Below are 23,608 nucleotides of genomic sequence, written 5' to 3'. Positions count from 1 at the left end.
GTGAATAACCTGAACAAATATGAACAACCTGAAATGTCTTGTAAATGCAATTTTATCAATATTATTCCCGTTACTAAATGTTTTGCGTATTTATATTTGTAATGTAAGTTGTAATGCACGTGTGTAAATGATAAACTGATAAACTGAGGCAGAATATTGTTTAAAACGCCACTTTTTTTTGTTAAGACATTTCAAGTTCACGTTATTCAGATTTTTAAGGAAATGATGTAGATATAAGCATTATCATAATATAATTTTACTTTTTTCACTGTTATTATTTTACTGGTCCAGCCCACTGAAGATCAAATTGGGGTGAACGTGGAACTGAACTAAAAGGAGTTTGAATTAAAGGTTCAGATCACATCATGTACGCTGTGTTTTCCATCAGGTATCCCATCCATGAACCTCGGGAACGTTGTTTTGGAGACAAGGAGAACTTCCCTGGAGTGAGAACCTATGGAGTGAGAGATGCCAATGAGACGTATGATGTGTACTGTTTCGCTGAGAAGATCTCAGGTATATTTATCTGAACAACATCTACAAATACCTGACGAACACCAACAGAACAGAGCGTTTACACACAGGACACATCTGGTTTGAACAGTTTACATGTCTGAATAAGAAAACAGAGGCCAGACAAACTGAAAAACACTAACACAACATTATACCCATCACACTACAGGGCAAGGTTATTATCATTAACAAAAACTAACAAAATGACGAAAACTAGAATTGAAAAAACAGAAATAAATAAAAACTATAATTAAAAGAAAAAATGATAACTAACTGAAACTGTATTGTTTGTTTAAAAAACTTACTAAATGGATACAAATTATGGCTAAAATTCTCTTTGTTTTTGTTTTTTGTCAATGTTGGATTGAAATCGATTTATTTCACTCGAGCAATTTTATCTGCTGTCACCATATGATATTTAAGGGTCCATCACTTGTGTTCACTTGTGGTTTCCAGTCGTCTTCTGGTCCCCACTCTACTTGGAAACATGGAGACTAAAGTTGGGAGAAAGCAGCAGAGTCCTGTCTGGGATTTATTTGAATATGACGGAGAAGAAGAGAAAAGATATTAAAAAAAAACTAAAACTAAACTAAAACTAAGCATTTACAAATAAACAGAAACTAATAAAAACTAGCAAACCTGCTCTAAAAACGAATTAAAACGAACTGAATTAGAGAAAAAAAAGTCAAAACTAAATAAAACTAAACTGTCATGAAAAATCCAAAACTATTCTAACCTTGGTCCAATGCTGAACCTACAGGGGAGTCTGTATGAGTTGTCAGTGAAACGGTAAAGTTTTTTTTGTGCTCATGTTCCTGTTCATCCTCCTTCCTCAGGCCGAGTCTTCTACTCCACATCTGTTGAGAAGTTTTCCTTCTATGAAGCCGCAGATCAGTGCACAAAGCTGGGCGCTCGTCTGGCCACCACTGGGGAGCTGTACGTGGCCTGGAAGAACGGTATGGACGTGTGCAGCGCCGGCTGGTTGGCTGACCGCAGTGTCCGCTACCCCATCAACATCGCCCGGCCTCAGTGTGGAGGAGGGCTGCTGGGGGTCCGGACCGTCTATCTGTTCCCCAACCAGACCGGATACCCCTACCCCGACTCCAGATACGACGCCATCTGCTTCCAAGGTACAGTAAAGTCCACACAGCATTAGGGTTCACCTAAGATGGCTAAGGGGCTGCGCCATTAAGAGGGGCAAAGTTCAACAGATCTTCTACTGCAGGGGGGTCAAACTCATTTTTTTTCCACGGGCCACGTTCAGCCCAATTTAATCTGCAGTGGGCCGGACCACTAGAATAACAGCATGACAGCCAGTAAATAATGACAACTCCAAATTGTTTTAGTGGAAAAAATAACATTCAATTATGCCAATATTTACATTTACAAAACTATCCAAACAAAAAAAATATGGATAACCTGAAAAAAATGAAATTTGTTAAGAAATATAAGTACAGTTTTATCAATATTATGCCTCAACTTACCATTTATACATGTGCATTAGGGCTGGGTAAAAAAAATCGATTTGACTCTGGTGTGAGGAAGGGTGGGGAAAACCCCTCTGCTGGAGGTCCTCCCAGCGTCAAACTCAAACCCGCAGTGTGAAGGAACTGGCTGCCCGAAGGTTCTCCGAGGCAAGTTGCGGAAGCCGGTTGTTCTTGGAATATTAACTTGGATCCATACTGTCACCTGTGGCTGAGTATGGAGTCAGAGGAATAGTAAAGTGACTAAGTCAGACCGCTATGCTACCCCACCCCCCAGCCCCGCTCCGACCAACAGTCACGGAGCACAACCCCACTCCCGCTCCAATCACAGAGCGCCCCCCCCCCCCCCCCCCCCCAGTGAGTAGAAGCCAGCAGCCATAAAACACAATAAAGATGACGAAAAAGTCCGTTCTGAGCCGCTGTAGAAACATGGACATGTTTGTGTCGTGTTCATTATTTCAGAGCAGATTCAGCTACTTACTGCTGAAATGTCATATTTATTTTCTTTCTAATATCAATATTGATATCAATATTGATGTGTTGCTTGACTGTGGTAGTCAAATAATCAGGTTACAACTCAAAATTGTACTTCGGTATCACTGAATTAATCTGAATCAATTAATACTGAAACGAATCAATATCGGATTGAATTGAATTGAATCGCGATTAATCGTTTCAGAACCTTATGAATCGAAATGGAATCGATTATGGAAATTGGCCATGATACCCAGCCCTAATATGCATTACAGATGAGATCTACAAAGGCACAAAACATTTAGTAACAGGCAGAATATTGTTCAAATTGTGCTTAATTTTCTTTAGACATTTCAGGTTGTTCATAGTTGTTCAGGTTATTCACATTTTATTGTTAAAGGATAGTTTGTTCATGTAAATATTTTTCATAATTTAACTTTTTTTGCACTAAATCAAAGAGAAAAAAAAGGTGTTGTCATTAGTTATAGGTTATTATGATGTTATTTTTGAGTTCAATGCCCTAACTTGCTCCTTGCAAATTCATCCTGCGGGCCAGATTGGAAACTTTGGCAGGCCGGTTTTGGCCCCCGGACCGCATGTTTGACACCTGTGTTCTACCATCTACATTGGTAAATCTTCCTCACTAAAAGGAAGTAAAGCTGTCATAAAAATGTAGTGCAGTAGAAGGTACAATATGTACACTGAGATGTTGGAGGAGGACAAAGATACATTTGCATAAACTGCTGGAAATACTCAAGTGTATGGAGCCGATTTAGGGCCATAAGTTTTGTATGTGAAAATATAAAATTTGAAACTGAAAATTTAAGTTTCCATCTTGAATTTTGAAAAAAAATTCATTTTCATTTATATTTTTAATATTTGAGGGTTTATTTTTTTTTAGTTCCATGTTTTATCTTTTCAAATTCAGATCTTATTTTTTACGGTTTCAAATCTTATTTTTTCACTTTCAGATCTTTTTTTCGCTTTCAAATGTGTTTTTCAGTTTCAGATCTCTTTTTTTGGCCCTGATGTGGCATGGAGGGCGTGGCCTCAAATGAGAGGGGCAAGGAAAACTTATGACCCTAAATCGGCTCCATACAAGTGCCTATTGTTTGTTTTTCTATTTCAGGGTGTACTAACAGGTAGTGGAGGTTTTATTTTTCAGATGTATCACAAAAATGACACATACCCTGAACTCTGTGTTGTCTTTCAGCTGGTGAGGACGAAGGTGCCGTCCCTCAGAGGACCACCCCGTTCCCAGACATCATCCACCAAACCCCGGCCCCAGCCAGTCCCTACCCCGGCCTCACACCCCCTCCTGGAGGAGAGGAGGTCCGACATGGAGAGGTGGACACCCTGTCCCCTCTGGCCGTCCCACCAAGTGTGACCGACTCCTACTCTGGAGTGACCGCAGTGGGACCGGACGTCCACATGTCCCCGACAGGTCAGTTTATCATGGACAACCCTCACAACATATTGTTACAAACCAGAAAGTCCTGTGGATTATTAGAGGATTTGTCAAGAATTAGTCCCTGAATTATGGTACAACTCACACCTGCAAACATACCAAATTCTAATCCAACCAAAAAACCATAATCCAGATCTTTACTTTCCACCTTATGCCGCATTTCCACTACGTGGTATCGGCTCGACTCGACTTGACTCAACTCAACTCGGCCTTTTTGCGTTTCCATTATGAAAAAGGAGCTGGAATCTGGTACCCGGTACTAGTTTTTTGGTCTCACCTCCGCTGAGGTTCCAGGACTGGGGACCAGATACTAAAAGTTGACGTATAAACTAGAGGTCGACCGATATGGGTTTTTCAGGGCCGATACCGATTATTCGTAGTTAGAGGAGGCCAGTAACTGATATTTGGAGCCGATATTCATTTGCAGTAAAAGTGTAAAAATTTTGAATAATGCAAACACTGAACTTCGTTTAAATGCCTAAAGCATGTTTATTTAATCAAACAAATAGAAAATAATAGCTCCAGAAGTGCATGGATTTCCTAGACTCAGAACCATTTCTTTTAAAGTTGAATAAAAGCTTAAATAAATAGCTCCCTTAAATTTTTCCACAGTAAATAAAGTAAAATTTAAATATAACTGTAATGGCCTATCTTTGTTTTAAGTTCAAACACAACACAAATACAGGGAGACTCTTGTAAACTCTTGGGCCACATGCTGACATCTGCTCAACTCATCATGCTTCATTTATTACAGCATTTGGGAAGCCTTAAGTTGATTTCATTATTAAATTTTATATTTTACCATGTGATAGCAGGGACCCTGTCATTCAAAACTATGTTGCTACATTATTAATGATTAATCTGACAAAAGCTACATAAAAAAGTATAATAGTGGCTATGAGTGCGGTTAACTCTTTCAGTGCCACGGGCCGATCAGATCGGCTTTGGAGAACATGCCACATTTGTGTACAAACAAACCATCCACCCCCATTTCTTTCTCACATTTCGATGGCGTTCTTTCTGTGTCCCCCTTTTGAGACTAATCAGACGGGAATTTGAGGTCACGCGACCGAATAATATTTTTATGTCTTTTTAATGTTTCTTATTCTCCGGTGTTTCATCAGAAGGAGCCCTCCATGCCGGGGGGCGGCTGTGGACGCCGGGGGCTGTGGCGCCTTCTCTCACTGGGGTCCGCTCCTTTCTGGTGGGTGGGGGTCCCAGTTGGCCCTCTCCCACTAGTTGGGATGCGGGGCTGTGTTGCTGGTGCCTGGTCGCCGGGGTCGGCGGCTGCATCCTGGTGCGGACGGCTCCCTGAGACAGCGCCTCCTAAACTGATGTTTTACTTTTACTTGTACATTTTTGTTCTGGTCTACCCGTGCTCAGTCAGTCTTCTTAAGTATGTGTGAGCTTGTGGGTTTGCATGTATATGTGTGTGTGTGTGTGTGTGTGTGTGTGTGTGTGTGTGTGTGTGTGTGTGCGGGTGAGTGGGTGGGTGGGGGTGGGGGGCGGTACTGATTTTTAAACTGATATGTAAAGCACTTTGTGCTACAGTTTTTAATGTATGAAAAGTGCTATATAAATAAAGATTATTATTTTTATTATTATTATTATTATTATTATTATTATTATTATAATAAATTATGCAAATTACGATCAATAATGAATCGGCTGCGTCCGGTGCGTTTTGAATCTAATTGGTAATCGGTCGGATGTTACCGAGCGGTTTCCTGCAGGATTCTTCAAATATTATAAAAACGACGCGAAATACTGAAAAACGGCCAAATTCTGTGGCACTTTTAAGGCTTATTAGCCCCTTAACTGTCTGGCACTTAAAGAGTTAAACTCCTGACAGAACACAAACAGCCTTTAGGGCTTTAATGAGCACACACAGGATTTAAAATGTTCCACCATGTTCAGATAAATCACTTCTGAATTTGACTCTCTGTCATCTTCACTTTCATTTTCAGATCATAGGACTAGAAAGCTCACAGTGACATTAGTAGTTGTGAGTTGTAGAGTTCTTCATGTGACTTTAACACAAACACACACTATTACATTACATACCAACACAGTCTCATCCCAAATAGTCAGAAATCGACACATGTGGTCAGAGCCCCACAGCGGCACTATTTGACGCGGGGGGGGGGTACTCCTTCCATGTCGAAATCCGACGCGGAAGGGGTACGCACCGCAGAGAGGTGAAGTTTTCTTATGTGAGAAGCTCCGGAGAGAAAACACGTGTCAAAGGTAAATGCAGAAAACTCTTCTGAAACTGGACTAAACATCCCTGTGCTCTACATCTGATAACTACTACTAATGTTTCAGAAGAACGTCACAGCAGAGGAAACATTAGCGGCAGCTCTGCTAACTCAGATGACCTCCTGACATGTCTGAGAATTAGACTGCTGATAATATGGAGATGGAAACAGTCTGTGAGAGAAAAGCATGTGTGTGGGATTAAGAGAGAGCGCCTAAAAAACTCAGTTCACCTGTTTTAGGGAAGCACGCTGAGGTGGAGTCTGATGAGCTTCTACCAGAACATGAGTTCATCAGTCTGGCTCTAAACGCTCTGCAGACTACGGGTTAGTAATGGAGAAAATGTATGTAGAACACAGTCTCATCCCAAATCAGTCCCAGTCTGTGTGTGAGGACAGCTTCAGCCTCAACCAATCAGAGGGCGCAGAGTGGACAGTGCATGGGGGGGGGGCCTGCATCTGAGCCGAAATAACCCAGTTTTAAATTGATTTCTTAATATCGACCTGTCAGATTATAAAAAGGCTGATACCAATATACATCAAATTTCCAAATATCGGCTCCGATAATCGGCCCGGCCGATAATCAGTCGATCTCTAGTATAAACACTGCAGACCACTGATTGGTCAGAGAGTCGTCTCTGTGACCCGCCGTTTTACAAAAAACAGATGCGGAAGTTTACAGTAAATACAGCGGTGGGTTAATCCACATGATGACAGTCTGTAAAACTACACCATAGTTTGTCCAGGGGGGTCAGATGTAAAAATTCAGCATGAGCTTGACGAGACAACACGCAACGAGCGAGTTTATCAGCAACTCTGAGCAGACGACATGGAAGTAACATACCACATCGCTATGACGACCAGGTACTGTAAAGTCTGTAGTATCCTGTAATGGGAACGGTCTCCAGGAATAGGACCTGGTACCAGAGTTGATCCGAGCCGGTTCCATGAAGTGGAAACGCGGCATTAGAGTCAGCATTGCCGTGAGTCCTCCCATGCAGACCTGAGCCCTGATCAGTCATCAATATCAATAAAAGTTTAAACTGAGTAAATAATGGCAGTTTAATGAATAAAATACCTGTTTCTTTCTTCCCTCTCTCTTCTGTCCTCAGGTGTGGTGTTTCACTATCGACCAATCACAGGTCGGTACACTCTGACCTTTGTGGAGGCTCAAGAGGCGTGTCAGAGCGTTGGCGCCATCATCGCCAGCCCTCAACAGCTTCAGGCCGCCTTCGAGAAAGGACTGCACCAGTGCGACGCCGGGTGGTTACGAGACCAGACTGTCAGGTAAAACCCACTGTGTACAAAATATAGAAACCCATGGCGCCAATGGGGGGGGGGGGGGTGACCATGACAAATTCGTGGGGCCCATAGAGCAGTGGAGGGGGTCCAGTGGATACAGGCTAGAAGTTGTGAATATTTCATGTAAGATCCGTTGTATAAGAGAGGAATAGAAGTCAGGAGTCGGACGTTGAAAGCAAGTTAAGTTTCATTTTTGTTTTCATGCTTGCGTAAGTGACATTATGTATGCACCACACCCCCACATACCCCCCCTTCCAACATATCTACAAGATGCTGAATTTTATGAAAGGGTCCACAACGTTTACCTTTCATGGAGCCCACAATTGGTAGTGGTGCCCCTGGTAAAACATACACACATACATTTTGTATAAAACCACCTACAAATACTTGTAGAACACACTAATGCCACTTTTCCACTACATGGTATCGGCTCGACTCGGCCTTTTTGCATTTCCATTACAAAAAAAGGACCTGGAATCTGGTACCCGGTACTAGTTTTTTGGTATCACCTCCGCCGAGGTTCCAGGACTGGGGACCAGATACTAAAGGTGACGTATAAACACTGCAGACCACTGATTGGTCAGAGAGTCGTCTCTGTGACGCGCCATTTTATAAAAACAGATGCGGAAGTTTACAGTAAATACAGCTGTAGGTCAGTCCACATGATGACAGTCTGTAAAACTACACTATGGTTTGTCCAGGAGGTTCAGACGTAAAAATTCAGCATGAGTTTGATGAGACAACATGCAACAAGCGAGTTTATCAGCAACTCTCTGTGCAGACGACATGGAAGAATCATGCCGCATCGCTATGACGACCAGGTACTGTAAAGTCAGTAGTATTCTGTAATGGGAACGGTCTAAAGGAATAGGACCTGGTACCAGAGTGGAGTCGAGCCGAGCCGAACTGAGTCGAGCTGGTTCCACGTAGTGGAAACGTGGCAATAGATGCGGCAGGAAGTTTAGTATTTTCAAATTGTGCCATCCCCGTCCAGGTATCCCATCGTATCTCCCAGAGGTAACTGTGCAGGAAATCTTCTTCAATTTCCTGGAGTCAGATCATATGGTCTGAGGCCTGCCTTCGAACGCTATGACGTCTTCTGTTATGTGGACCGTTTGAGAGGTAAGACCCCCATCTAATGTACCCTCCCATCTGCTTTTATGTCTGCCTAACACTTGCTCTGCATCCGTCCAGGTGAGGTTTTCTACACCAGTGACTACGACAGTTTCTCATACGACGAAGCCGTGCAGCACTGTCAAAAACTGAACACCACCCTGGCCACACCTGGTCAGCTGTACGCTGCCTGGAAACAGGGTCTGGATAAATGTAGGCCAGGCTGGCTCCTGGACCGAAGTGTCCGCTACCCCATCACCACACCCAGAACCCAGTGCGGAGGAGGACAGGTGGGGGTCCACATCATCTACGCCTTCCCCAACCAGACGGGGTTTCCAGACGAGCACTCCCGCTACGACGCCTACTGTTACAAAGGTACAATGATCAATTCAGATGTACGATCCCAGTTTCAGAGGTACGGGGGCGGTTCCAGAGCTATGAAAGGAGGCATATTAACTATATGTCAAAGACAGGACAATACACTGCTGCACAGATTAAATTATTTTATTGATCAGAGAGAGAGTACAACTGTAGTATACATTTAATAAACATTTTGATTCAGAATAACAATGTAATATAAGCACCATTTATGTCAAAATTACAAGTTTTGTAAATTATGCTGTAACTTAAATATTGTGTGTTTTATTTTTCAGCTGCACCATCACTCATTCACGTTGAAAATGACACCAGTGTCACCGTGACGACAGTAAAACAGGAAGTTGATCCCAGGACAACTGTTGTACCTGATCACTTTGTCTCGACTGGTGAGTCTCCAGTGTTTGACTGTAAAATCTAAGGTTTTAACTCGGACATCGGCAGTACTTTGTAATTAAAGGTAGAGATGTCCAGAGTGGATATCCCATGTTTTTGTTACTATTTTATTAATATTTTACTTACTTACTTACTTTACTTATTTTCTTGTTTGTGTTTCTTGTCACAGAGGATCTTTTAGTTATTTTTTGGCCAGGACCTTGACCACATGTTTGAGTTAAGAAAGAGGCTGAAAGAATGAACTAAACCAAGTCCCACATCGTGTATGTTCTCAAAAGCTCCTGCTCTGATCAGGTTTTGTGTTTCATCTGTTTTTAGTTCAAACAACAACACCACCACCACCAACAACAACAACTGTGAGCTACAACGACACCAAGATCCATGTAAATACCACTGAGATAGAAGAGGAGGTCATTGGCAAAGCGACGGCACCGACTCAGGAACACATGGCTCCAACCAGTGAGAAACTAAACACAGTCAAATAACTCAAGACTGAAGAAAACTAATGACCTGTTAATGATGATGCATCAATCATCAATCACTTTATTGACATTGAATTGGATTAAATGTTAGATCTCAGGAGGAAAACTCTGTCTGTTAACCATACGTGTTAATATGCTGCCATCATGTATGTGTCACCACAAGGCTCTATGTTGGGATCCAAGGTTATTGTTAGCGAAAACGAAATGACGAAAACTAGAATTGAAATTAACATAGCCATGCTAAATTAATTTTACTTTATTAAAGTATTTCTATTTTACATTACATTTTAGATGGACATGTTCTTACTGTGCTTTATTTGACACTTGAACTCACTGAATGTAGTACTTATCTAGTAGTCGACAGGTAATCTCAACCTAACCCCACACTGACAAACTAGAATATTTTTTCATAGTAAAAACACAGTTATGCTGCTGTGAATTCAGGGCTTGTACTTATAATACAGTATTTGTGTACTGTAGTATTATAAAGGATCTGAAAACACCAGATATTTCTTAAGGGCCTTGATCTGTTTTCAAAACAGAATTTATTCTTATTGATTCTAGTAGGATAGACTTTGAAATACTGCCCCCTATTGGTTACTGCAACAGCTACCTCATAATCCTCACTGCAAAACAGAGGAAATCTTGGCACCTTGTTTGATTGTAATATAAGTTTAGATCAGTATCATACAAAACCTGTGAAAGTCTGCTTTTAGTTAAAGAGCATGTCCAGAATTCAAGACGTGGAGTTTTAAAGATACAGCCACTGTTTTACACGTTGTTGTTTGTTTTGTTTTTGTTTTTTACAGTGTTTCCTTCAGTGTTTCCCTCAGTCCAACCTTCAGTCCCAGTTGATGTGTCTGGTTCTGGTTCTGGTTCTGGTTTGGCCGAACCCTCAGCCAGTGGTGACGGTTCAGGGGAGTCGAGCAGTTCCGGCCCCAGTGGTGACGTTTCTGGTTCAGGACTTGACGTGGTCTTCAGCGGCCGTCATGACCAGGTTTCCGGTGTGGGGTCAGCCTCTGGAGGTCCACAGGAGGCCGAGGGAGGGAGCGCCGTCATCTTCTCATCTGGAGAACAAGGAAGTGCATCTGGATCTGGGTTCCAGTCTGGGTTCAGTGTGTCTGGATCTGCCAGTGGGGATGTCAGTGGAGAGACTGAAATCCTCCTGGTGGACCAACAAATGGAGAAACTGACCCAAACACAGACAGAGCAGGAATTAGGACAGGTACAGGACTAAAATGTCAGTACCATGCTACGGAAGAGTTTTCAGTGTCTGTAGGTAACTGAGTCTGAACTTTTTCAGGGGAGTATCGAGACCAGCGGTGTGTCTGGATTTGGATCAGGAGCTGAGTCTGGATCAGGCTCTGGTGGGTTTTCTGGGGTGTTGCTGGTGGACCACAGTTTGACGGACCGCACAGTCCACCCATCTGTAGAGCAGGAGGTGTCTGGGTACCGTCCTTTGGGATCAGGACTCCACAGCGGTTTTCCCAGTGGTTTTCCCTCTGGAAGCGGTTCAGTTTCCGGAGACATGTTCCAGCATCGTGGTGATGTGATCTATATCACAGACCGAGACCAGGACCTGACGGAGGTGACGGTGCGGCCAGAGGAGCGTCAGCCGGAGCAGGGTCGGGGGGTGGTGGAGGTGAGCGGCGAGGGCAGCGGGTCAGGGGTCACCGGTGAACAAACAGCCAGCACCGACCAATCAGGAGAGGAGGAGCAGGACATCCACACCGTGACCCAGGATACAACCTACACCAGTCCAACCACAGCTCCATCTGTGTCTCTGGCACCCCCTGCTGTGGTGGAGCCGCCTGCAGTTGCAACAGGTGCAGGATTATTTCATGTGTTAAGGGTTAATAAATCATTAACGTGAAATAAAAATGTCACATTAATGGAGCCACAGGCGTGGGATCATGTATGAAGACAAAACACGAGTAGACAAGTAGAAAACTCACATATTTATGTGACAAAATATACGCTGCGTTCCAGGCTGGTTTTTGAGCCCATAAGTCACGACTTCAAACCACGACTTTGTAACGTTCCAGGCAAGTCACACCAAACTGCCTGAGCACAATGAACTGTGATAGATAGATGTAAACAAACCAGCATTCTAGACCATACATTATGTTCATTTATAGTCATTTCTATTGCCAAAGGTGTTTGTTCTTTGCTTGTTTGAGGAAAACAGAGGAGGAAAAACCATGCAGAAGGCAAGAGAAGTTGTTCTACCTTTTATGTCATTTGTATATTTGGATACATATTTGGTATTAATTTAGTCTTGCACTCATTGGACTGAAAACTAGCTAATGCTAGAGCAGCAGCTGATTATGCAGAACATTTGCAGATAATGTCAGAGCAATACCTTGTTTTAATAAACAATCTGCATAAACACCACATCCGTGGGTGGGTGCCATTGCTACATGACGTCAGAACTCAGAACGAGGAGAACATGGATCTAGTTCACGGGTGGGAAGTCACAGGTTTGACTGACATTCCAGTGCATTTACACTGGTAGAAGGTTGGAAAAACACCAGTTACAGGTGGACTGGAACGCAGCAATATTCACTGAGATTATAAAGTCACTTGCATGAAAAAAGTAACATTTTCTGACATAATTTTACAAGAAATGCACTTAGATATTTTGTGGTACCAATACTGTAAAAGAGTTTGGTATTCTCTGAGGTTTCTGCGGTAAATCTATAAATAAAAAAATTGATCATGTAGGAGATGAAAACTTCTACGCATACAGGAAACACCAGAGGGCTGTGCATTAGACTCATGTATGTGGTGTGTATGTCGTATGTAGCAGCACAGACGTGTGCCGAGGGCTGGATGGAGTTCAGGGGCAGCTGTTACCTGCACTTTGAAGAGAGAGACACGTGGTCGGAGGCAGAGCAACGCTGTCAGCAGCTCAACGCTCACCTGGTCAGCATCGGCTCCCAGGAGGAGCAGCAGTTTGTCAACTGTGAGTACCATCCACACTAGGGGTCTCAAACATGCGTCACGGGGGCAAATGTGGCCCATCAAAGGTTCCAAATCAGCCGTGGGATAAATTTGATAAATTTGTCAAAGCTGTGGAACTCATTTTAGTTCAGGTTCCATATACAGACCAATATGATGTACAGTCAAATAACAGCAGAATAATCGTCAAAAATTAATGACTCCATATTTTGTTCTTGGTTTAATGTGAAAAAATATTACATTATGTCCACTAAATAATGACAACTTCAATTTTCGTCTTTATTTTAGTGCAAAAAAATAACATTAAATTATGAAAATATTTACATTTACAAACTATCCTATAACAATAAAATGTGAATAACCTGAACAAATTTGAACAACCTGAAATGTCTAAAGAAAATTCAGCCCAATTTGAACTCTTTTCTTCCTGTTCCTCAGTGTTTAGTGTCTTTGTAGATCTGATCCAGAATGCACATGGACAAATAATAACTGGAGGTAGAATACTGTTAAAATTGCACTGATTTTTCTTAAGATATTTCAGTTTTCTCAGGTTTGTAAAGTTTATAAAAGTAACTGTTTTCATAATTTAATGTTTGGTTTTTTTTGCACTAAAGCAGAGTCATTATTTATAGCTTATTATGTTATTATTTTACTGGTCCGGCCCACTGGAGATCAAATTGGGTTGAATTTGGCCCCTGAAAGAAAAGGAGTTTGAGAGCCCTGATCCACACAGGCACAGGGTCAGTGATTACACCTATGGATGGCTTCAAATTCATCATCAAAATTCTTCAGGTTTCTGTTCATGTGGATGCACAGTAGACTGTCAGTGTGAAGCAGGAGTTAGACCAGAATGAATGCAGCAGTTCACAGTCCAGCAGGTGGAGCTGTGGTCTATAGCATGTATAGTAGTAGTAGAGGTCCTGGGACCACAGACATGGACAGAATGAACGTCTGATCGTGATGTTTTCAACAGGAGGTTCATATTCTGGGCAGACTTTCACTGTGGGTCTCTGTGTTTCAGCCAACGGTCAGGACTACCAGTGGATTGGACTCAATGACAAAGATGTCCAAAACGAGTTCCGCTGGACGGACGGCAGTCCTCTGGTGAGTCCAGCTCTGGTTTTGGTGGTCCAGGTTAGGATTACCAGGGCTGATAAGAAAACCTGAACATGTATCTACATTTCTGTTTGAACTGAAGTCATGAGAGTTTGAACAAGATTGAAGTTTGTGATTCTAATGACAAATGATGAAGTCTTCAACAGTTCTCTCTCTGTAGCTGTTAATGAACTTTACGTTTCATTAACTCTCTGCTGATGACTGTTGTGTTTTATTGTGTTTTAAACGTGTTCAGACTTTTATGAACTGGAGACCCAACCAGCCTGATAACTACTTTGGGACTGGTGAGGACTGTGTGGTGATGATCTGGCATGAAGGAGGACAGTGGAATGACGTACCCTGCAACTACCACCTGCCCTTCACCTGCAAGGCCGCCCCAGGTACTGGTCTGAACTGGATCAGGTTCAGGTCTATGCTCAACCAGGTTCAGAGTTCTTCTCCAACTTCACCATCAACTTGTTGGTCATTGTTTATTGACATATTGTTTGTCATTTTCTTCCGTGTCCCATCAGTTACATGCGGATCTCCACCTGAGGTGGAACATGCCCGTCCACTCGGCGGCAGCAGAGATCATTATCCTGTTGACTCAATAGTCCGTTATCAGTGCGACACAGGCTTCATGCAGCGCCACCTTCCTGTCATACGTTGCATGGCGGATGGGCAGTGGGAGGAGCCACAGGTTCAATGTACACAAGGTCAGTGTAGACCCACAAGTGGAAGTTCATGTTGGTTAATTCTGTCTGTTGTGTCTGATTTGATTGGAAGTTGGAATGGTTGAATCATCATCACTTTGTACTCACATGTATTAATAAATTAACATGCGGTTCAGTTTTCCATTGGTGGGACATTTGAATAGATCTGTTTATTGATATGTGACCCGTATTTGACCAGTTTTTATATTTTCTGTCCTGCAGGGAGCGCTGACAGTAACCGGCTACACAAACGATCTGTCAGGAGGAGTAAAGGCTTCAGACAGGAACAGAGGAAGCTCTGAGCAGGACTGAAACACAAAGGACCCCAAACCCCCAAAACATAGAGTGGACGCCGCTGTCATTACTCAACCAAAAACACACCTGCCCCTCTGTACATTCACAAACACCACAACATGTTGGATGTGTAAGTTGTCATTTGCCCAGGTCATTGTTCATCCTTAGCATGCTTCTAAGTTCAGCAGGAGGTGATTTATTTAAAAGGTTTTGTCTCTCATCCAAGAGACTTCATCAGTTCAGTTTAATGGTGGGGGAAAGCAGACTAATTATAAACCTGTAGGGGTAGTGGTCTGTGGTCATTTGTGGGTTTTGTGTCTGAGTTTCAGGGTTATTTTGAAAAGGTGGATCGTTGTCCAAGTCTTTTGGGCGTGGGGATGCTTGACTGCTCTCAGGTGAGTCCAGGTCTGACAGATTGCTTGTTAAGAATTACTTAGGGAGGCTGTTTGAAATAGTGGCAGTGGTGTTACTATGTGTGATGGTGAATACAAAAGGATCCATTGGTCCATGTGGGTTGGTTTCCTGTAAATGTCTGTGGTTAATACTTTCTCACTTGGTTGAATGTTGCAGTCCAGGAAAGGCAGGCTCTTATCATAGATGTTCCTGTGTGAACTTGATCTTATGGTCCACTGAGCTGATGTGTGTGGCCAAGGTGTCCAGGTCTCCTTTCCTTATCTTGGTCAGGTGTCAATCATACACCTGAACCAGTGAGTGGGGGCTGATGGACCAATATTTCCTTTTTGATTCTCACCACCAACTGAAACACAAATTGGAAGTCATCAGAAGCCTCAGTCATAGAGCAAAGGAAATCCCTACAGAGGCCGATAGGAAGAACAAGGAAGAACAAGAAGCCAGGGAGGCATTGAAGAGCTGTGGCTGCTCTAACTGGGCCCTCCTCAAAGCCAAGGCACCAAGAACCCAGAGGCAACAAAAGATGGAAGAGCCAGAAAAAGGAGAAGGCATCATCATTCCTTACACAGCTGAAGTCTCTGAGAAACTCCAAAGGATTTTCAACCAACACAATATCAAACCCACCAATACACAGAGACGTGTTCTAGTTCATCCCAAGGACAAACTGCCTAAGGAGAGGCAGAGTAACATGGTATATGCTGTTCAGTGCAGTGGCGAATGGACCGACCTGTACATTGGGGAAACCAAGCCCCCTCCCCCCACGAACACGTGACCCAGCACAGGAGAACATGCACCTTATGACAAGACTCTACAGTCGACCTTCACTTGGAAGAAAAACGACACTCCCTTGAAAACCACAATGTCAGAATATTGACCAGACAAGAGAAAGGGTTTGAGAGAGGAGCCAAAGAAGCCATCTTTGTAGAAGTGGAAAAACCTTCCCTGAACAGACGTGTTCAGGTTTGTAAATCTGCTGTCCCTCACCAGCAAAATGAAGCGGAGGAGAGACGTAATATTTTCAAGAACAAAACCAGTCCGGCTGAACATCGAAAACTACCAAGGATGAATGATGACCCAGACAAATGAGAACTTACATAGACATTTGGGACAGACCCCCTGTGACAGGAACCCAAATGGATATCCAGGAAGCTGGCAGACTTCAGAAACCATCTATGTTTCAATCTGAGATGTAGAAAACAGAAAATAAGTCCCAACAGCAAGGCTGCACAAATTAATGAAAAAAAGTCAGATCAACTTCACCATCAGTGTGGACTGACAAACAGGACAGAAGAAATACTAACTAAATTAACCAACCTCCTGCCCAAGGAAATCCTCTCAGAACTTTCCAGATTTACTGAAAGGACACAACTTGCCAAACATACCAAGAGTAAGGACAGACAGGTACATACATTTCTGCCATTACGAAACAGAGAGCTTCAGCCATAACAAACAACACAGCTCAGATAGACTGTCAGAAGCAGTGGGTCAGAAATCTGTCAGAATTAGTCAGAAGACTTAACTTTGCTGTAACCCCACAGACTGCTGTAAGGGGTTAATCTTATCACAACTACGGAGTCTGTAGACAACAAGTTTGCGGACACAGAATAGAGGCTAAGACTGCAGTTGGTCTTCACTTGGAAGAAACAGGACCTTCCTTTGATGACAGCAATGTCCGAAAATTGGCCAGAGAAGAGAAGGGCATTGAGAGAGGAGTCAAAGAAGCCATCTTTATACAAGTGGGAAATCCATCCCTGAACAGAGGTGGTGGTCTGGGACACTGCTTATCAAAAACTTACACCATTTTAAACAGCCCCCCCCCCCCCCCCCCCAAGCAATTCTCACCGAGCAAACTGTTACACCTGGACTCACCTGACAGCGATCAAGTCCCTCCCCTGAACGACTTGGACAGCGACTTCCCCTTTCTCAATGACCTTGAAACTTAGAATCACATTTCTATGTACCCGATACTTCGGGTCGTTAACATATGGGGAAAACAACCTACACAGACCACTCCCCCTACAGGTTCATAAGTCCATTTCTACAGGTTTATAAGTCCACTTCTACAGGTTCATAAGTCCATTTCTACAGGTTCATAAGTCCACTTCTACAGGTTTATAAGTCCACTTCTACAGGTTTATAAGTCCATTTCTACAGGTTTATAAGTCCACTTCTACAGGTTTATAAGTCCACTTCTACAGGTTTATAAGTCTACTTCTACAGGTTTATAAGTCCATTTCTACAGGTTTATAAGTCCATTTCTACAGGTTTATAAGTCCACTTCCTCTACAGGTTTATAAGTCCACTTCTACAGGTTTATAAGTCCACTTCTACAGGTTTATAAGTCCACTTCCTCTACAGGTTTATAAGTCCACTTCTACAGGTTTATAAGTCCACTTCTACAGGTTTATAAGTCCATTTCTACAGGTTTATAAGTCTACTTCTACAGGTTTATAAGTCCATTTCTACAGGTTTATAAGTCCACTTCCTCTACAGGTTTATAAGTCCACTTCTACAGGTTTATAAGTCCACTTCCTCTACAGGTTTATAAGTCCACTTCTACAGGTTTATAAGTCTACTTCTACAGGTTTATAAGTCCACTTCTACAGGTTTATAAGTCCACTTCTACAGGTTTATAAGTCCACTTCTACAGGTTTATAAGTCCACTTCCTCTACAGGTTTATAAGTCCACTTCCTCTACAGGTTTATAAGTCCACTTCTACAGGTTTATAAGTCTACTTCTACAGGTTTATAAGTCCACTTCTACAGGTTTATAAGTCCACTTCTACAGGTTTATAAGTCCATTTCTACAGGTTTATAAGTCCATTTCTACAGGTTTATAAGTCCATTTCTACAGGTTTATAAGTCCACTTCTACAGGTTTATAAGTCCACTTCTACAGGTTTATAAGTCCATTTCTACAGGTTTATAAGTCCACTTCTACAGGTTTATAAGTCCACTTCTACAGGTTTATAAGTCCACTTCTACAGGTTTATAAGTCCACTTCTACAGGTTTATAAGTCCACTTCCTCTACAGGTTTGTAAGTCCACTTCTACAGGTTTATAAGTCCATTTCTACAGGTTTGTAAGTCCACTTCTACAGGTTTATAAGTCCATTTCTACAGGTTTATAAGTCCACTTCCTCTACAGGTTTATAAGTCTACTTCCTCTACAGTTTTATAAGTCCACTTCTACAGGTTTATAGGTCCACTTCCTCTACAGGTTTATAAGTCCACTTCTACAGGTTTATAAGTCCACTTCTACAGGTTCATACATCTGCTTTCCCCCACCAGAAATTAGAACTAATGGAGTCTTTTGTATGAGAGGTGAAACATTTTCAAGAACTAAGCCAGTCCAGGTGAACTTCAGAAACTGCTTTGGACCACAATAACACATTAACCCCGTGTGAGTGCGTCATGTAAGGACAGGACTCTGGGTGTCACCTCAGTGTTAATACTCTGTATTTATAGCTATGATCCAGAAACATGATCTAGTGCAGAGCAGCGCTGCACATCATGTTAAATTAAATCTCCGACCGTGAATGAAGAAACTTGGAGGTGACACTCAGAGTCCAGAACAGAAGCTGGTTCCTCTGAGCTCATTTTTACAAACATTTTAGTGTTTCTTAGTGTTTTATTTTTTTGTCTTAGACTCTGAGGACAATGTGCTTTGACTGGTGTTGCTGAAATGATGTGACAAACGAACACAGTGACTCTCAAGCTGATTAGCCGTGATCCCTGAAAACAGACCACCTAAACATAGGAATATGTCATTCAGTGTTTTCGTGGTAGCGGCCGGCGGTTTGAGAAGCACCAGTGTCAGTTATACTGAGATGATTGTGCTGTTCCATGTGATGAGTCGAAATCCAAGTTCTGGACACAATTAAAGTCAGCAGATGAGGATTGAAACAGTCAGCACTCATGCACTTTTGGGAGTGGTCAGTCAGTTCTAAATCCAGTGCACCTTAAAAACAAACAGTACAGACATCGGTGTGACACTGAACTACGGGAGGACGCTGCATTCACGAAAGACGACTAAACAAGATGACATGACTCATAAACATGAGGAAAGTTCAGCCTAGTTGTCAGTCACCACATAACATGTCCTTCCTAAAGTTAGGTCTGAGTTTATCAGAACCTGACACTGACAGAAGTGATGGGAATCTCCATAGCAACCGTACAGACACTACTCGACCCCCTGCCTGTTAAACTGAACCTCCGCTGTTGAACGGTACTAATACTTATGGTGATGGCTAACGAGGCTGAACCTTTGTCGTACTTATGGGATCAGATGTCGTATCTTTTGTGAATGTGAGGTGGTTGGTTCTGAACAGACTGGTTTTAGTCCAGTTTAACCCTCGGGTCACCTGTTCTGCTGGTACAGGTTCATACAGTATTAGCCTCTGTACTGATTCAATGAGAAATCTTCTACAAACAGCAGGATCTGTCCACAGGAAACCCAGAGCAGACTGCTCAACTGTCCCATGTCGGAGCTCGTGTCTTTGATTATTAAAGGTAGACTCACAAACTAACAGGTTTAACAGCAAGATGGGGTTTGTCATGTGACCTGAAAGGTTTATTGAGAGAAAAAAGCTGTGAAAGTGGCGCAGGAGCCTGAAGTCCAGATAGCTGAGGTTTGTGCCGTTTAACTGGATAAACATATGACTTTTTAGATTAAACATCTTCATTAATGCAGTTTGTAATCTTATTTCATGTCAGAGGATGGAGCGCAGTGATGTGAAGACAGGACTGGCTTTGTAGGAAATGTGTGACTGTATGCAGGACTGCTCTTTGAGATTTCACTAAATACAGCAAAAAAAACCTGTACAAATGCATTGATTTCCAGGTGGATGGTGTATAAATGTCCAAGCCTGGCTGTTTCAGACTATAGTTTAGAAACAGTTCAGGTTTAAACCGGTCTCCAGTTTTCAGACGTTCTTGGTATCCATCAGTCGTTGAATATCTAGTCCAGGATTTCTAGAATCACAGTTCAAGTGTGATAGTTTTTGCATCCATTTCTGATTTAGATTTGACAGAAAAGAGGCTCTGGGAAATATTCAAAGCAATCTGCTGTAAAATCCACTTATTTATGACAAATGTTATTTATGACAAATGTTATTTATGACAAACGTAGCTGCATTTGTCCCTTTGAAGATGAAATGCAGACCAAAGCCCAGTGATTTACAGAATCTAAAATATGAGTTCAACCCAACTGCGCATTAAACCCAGTACTAAACCACAGCACGTTTCTGTTCAAATCGACAAAAAAAATTCAGTTTTTATATTAATATATTTTACACAATTTACATTAAACCAAATCAGTCTCCAATAATGGTGGACAGAACTGATCTGAGGACCTGCCTGAGAATCAGAAACCTGTAACTGAGGACTTCACACAACATTCGTTTGTCTGGGTCTGTGAGGCACTGGGAAAAGTGGAGGGAATCACCATAGCAACCATATATGAAGGGCAGGAATTGCTATGGAAACTATATATTAAGGTGGGAATCACCATAGCAACCATTTATAAAGGGTGGGAATCGCTATAGAAACCATATATTAAGTCGGGAATCGCCATAGCAACCATTTATAAATGGTGGGATTAGCCATAGCAACCATATATGAAGGGCGGGAATCGCCATAGCAACCATATGTGAAGGGCGGGAATAGCAACAATTCTTCTTCTCTTTGTAAGTTGTCAGACATTTTAAGATTGAAGGGACACAACAAACTGAATGTGAATGGTGTTTTTGGGTTTAAAGGCGCTGCGCAGACCCTGCTCTCTGGAATCTTCAGTGAATGCGACACAGACTATGGAGAGCCTCTTGCTGCGAACTCTGAATAGGTTTGTTTCGATGTGGAAGTGGACGTTGAGTCAATATTTGATGGATTTTGTGTAGAAAATGAGCTGGTTGTGTCAGTGACAAATAAACCAAAACGAACCCTGGTGTGACTTAGTTCAGATCCCCAAACTGAATGTGAACATGCGATTTACTGTACTGTGCTGAACCAAATAAAAGTCGGAATCATGCGTGGGTGTGAATGCATGCGTGGCTGCCCCCTGCTGGTACGCAGGTCTATGCACCGGACATGAAGTGTTGAACACACACTGAGCCGTCTGATCCGAACGCCGCTGAACCGCAGAAACACACCTGCCATTCAGCCTGTTCAGACCAAACACACATTCCACACACACCTCCGTCATCAGCACACGTCTGCATCACCAGTTCAAAAACATACATGTGTTTCCACGGCAAAAACCCACTCTATACGCTTTCACACTGTTTTATCTTTTATACAATTCAAATCCTCCAGAAAACAACCTGCATTAGAGCTGAAACTGGAAGAGTCTGAAGTTATTCTGATACAGAATGAAGGATTTCACTGGTTTTTCAATAAAAATGAAAAGTTTGTGACTGAAAAAGTGCCCAGTTTTCAGATGGTCAGTGAATCATCTTTAGGTTTTAGACACAGATTATTCCCAAAAGACTGGAATTTATGCTGCGTTCCAGGGAAGTCACACCAAACTGCCTGAGCGCAAGGAATTGTGGGAGTTAGATGTAAACAAACCAGCATGGTGGAGTGTAGGTTATGTTCATTTTCAGTCATTTCTATTCCAAAGGTGTTTGTTCTTTGCTTATTTGAGGGAAACAGAGGAGGAAAAACTGCATAAGGCGACAGAAGCTGTTCTACCTTTGATGTTCTTTGTTTATTTGGATTCAGATTTGGTTTGAATTTCTTCTGTCACTCATTGGACTGAACACTAGCTAACACTAGAGCAGCTGATGATTATACAGAACATTTACAGAGAAATAATGTCAGAGCAATACCATGTTTTAACAAGTGTTCAGAAAACACAAACCTGTGGATCCACTCTGTCTGTGTAACTCCAACAGTTTCCAGGTTGTTCCATAAACAGAAACAGTTGAATCTGGTCCCAGTCATGTGTCTGTCCAATTAGATTCAATTCACATCAATATTAGTTGAGTTCTAATTTTAAATGTGTGGGAAATGGGATTTTCAATGTTCAGTGTAAATGTCCACAGAGTCCACATTCCACAGTGGATGTGGACAATTTAGTTCCACATACAAGAGACTGTTCTAAGCTACAGGTGGATCCAACTGGAGGAGAATTCATTTTGAATTTTGGATGAATTTTGGAAAATGTCTCAGTGATGACAGATGGAAAACTGTAGATGTTGTGACCTTGCTGTGACCTTGAACTTTGTCCTACTGGGACCAAAATGGACTGGGTTGGTCCCAGGGCCTAGGCCTATCTGTGGGGAAGATCTGGGAAAGATGGGTAGAAGAGTTTTACACTGAAGATGAAAACAAACACACAAAGCAAAGTGATCCTGTTGGAGGTAATAATCTGCATAAACACCACATCCATGGGGGGGCGCCGTTGCTATATGACGTCAGAACTCAGAACTGGGAGAACATGGATCTAGTACCAGTTCACAGGTGGAAGTCCCAGGTTTGACTGAACATTCCAGAGCATTTACACCAGTAGAAGGATGGAAGAACAGCAGTTACAGCTGGAACTGGAACACAGCAGTAAACCAGTGAAATGAAAAATGAAATAAAAGCTACGACAGTTTGGGAGAACATGTGAACTAAACAGTGGTGGTGCAGTATTCCTTCTGTGTGTGTGTGTGTGTGTGTGTGTGTGTGTGTGTGTGTGTGTGTGTGTGTGTGTATGTGTGTGTGTGTGTGTGTGTGTGTATGTGTGTGTGTGTGTGTATGTGTGTGTGTATGTGTGTGTGTGTGTATGTGTGTGTGTGTGTGTGTGTATGTGTGTGTGTGTGTATGTGTGTGTGTATGTGTGTGTGTGTGTGTGTGTGTGTGTGTGTGTATGTGTGTGTGTGTGTATGTGTGTGTGTATGTGTGTGTGTGTGTGTGTGTGTGTATGTGTGTGTGTGTGTGTATGTGTGTGTATGTGTGTATGTGTGTGTGTGTGTATGTGTGTGTGTGTGTGTATGTGTGTGTGTGTGTATGTGTGTGTATGTGTGTATGTGTGTGTGTATGTGTGTGTGTGTGTATGTGTGTGTGTGTGTATGTGTGTGTGTGTATGTGTGTGTGTATGTGTGTGTGTATGTGTGTGTGCGTTGACTTAAGCCAAAATTGGGGACATTTTTCAGAATACACACCAGTTGATTGGGGACGGCTTTGCAAATGGGGACAAAAATTACCGTCCCCATTTAGATTTCATTATAATTGTATTGTACAAGCTCCAACATGCATTTCTGTCTTAAAATCGCCACTGTCCACAAAAGT

General features: G+C 42.4%; 1 protein-coding gene across 7 annotated transcripts in view; it reads left to right on the top strand.

Moving 5' to 3' along the window:
* The window catches only part of LOC115420614 (aggrecan core protein-like), a 45,613-nt gene extending 24,251 nt beyond the window's left edge, over positions 1-21,362 (top strand). Inside the window, exons 5-21 of one of the 7 annotated variants that reach the window (XR_003935570.1) lie at positions 389-516; positions 1,350-1,643; positions 3,685-3,915; positions 7,307-7,481; positions 8,491-8,618; positions 8,691-8,984; positions 9,263-9,373; positions 9,699-9,839; positions 10,672-11,087; positions 11,166-11,688; positions 12,669-12,827; positions 13,845-13,927; positions 14,175-14,319; positions 14,452-14,634; positions 14,854-17,402; positions 18,235-18,344; positions 18,555-21,362. Coding sequence is in view for 1 of the 7 variants with exons in the window: in XM_030135988.1 (XP_029991848.1) it covers positions 389-516; positions 1,350-1,643; positions 3,685-3,915; positions 7,307-7,481; positions 8,491-8,618; positions 8,691-8,984; positions 9,263-9,373; positions 9,699-9,839; positions 10,672-11,087; positions 11,166-11,688; positions 12,669-12,827; positions 13,845-13,927; positions 14,175-14,319; positions 14,452-14,634; positions 14,854-14,933 (3,091 nt within the window). In the remaining 6 variants the exon portion in view is untranslated. Of the gene's footprint in view, positions 1-388; positions 517-1,349; positions 1,644-3,684; positions 3,916-7,306; positions 7,482-8,490; positions 8,619-8,690; positions 8,985-9,262; positions 9,374-9,698; positions 9,840-10,671; positions 11,088-11,165; positions 11,689-12,668; positions 12,828-13,844; positions 13,928-14,174; positions 14,320-14,451; positions 14,635-14,853; positions 17,565-17,738; positions 17,828-18,234 lie in introns of those variants that run through there. The other 6 variants (XR_003935568.1, XR_003935567.1, XR_003935566.1 and 3 more) reach the window with 6 other exon arrangements.
* Positions 21,363-23,608: the final 2,246 nt, after the last annotated feature.

Source organism: Sphaeramia orbicularis, chromosome 6 (assembly GCF_902148855.1).
Source record: "Sphaeramia orbicularis chromosome 6, fSphaOr1.1, whole genome shotgun sequence".
In the NCBI taxonomy this organism is placed as follows: domain Eukaryota; kingdom Metazoa; phylum Chordata; class Actinopteri; order Kurtiformes; family Apogonidae; genus Sphaeramia; species Sphaeramia orbicularis.
The sequence above is the reverse complement of the archived record's forward strand: the minus strand, read 5'-3'. Positions and strand labels throughout refer to the sequence as shown.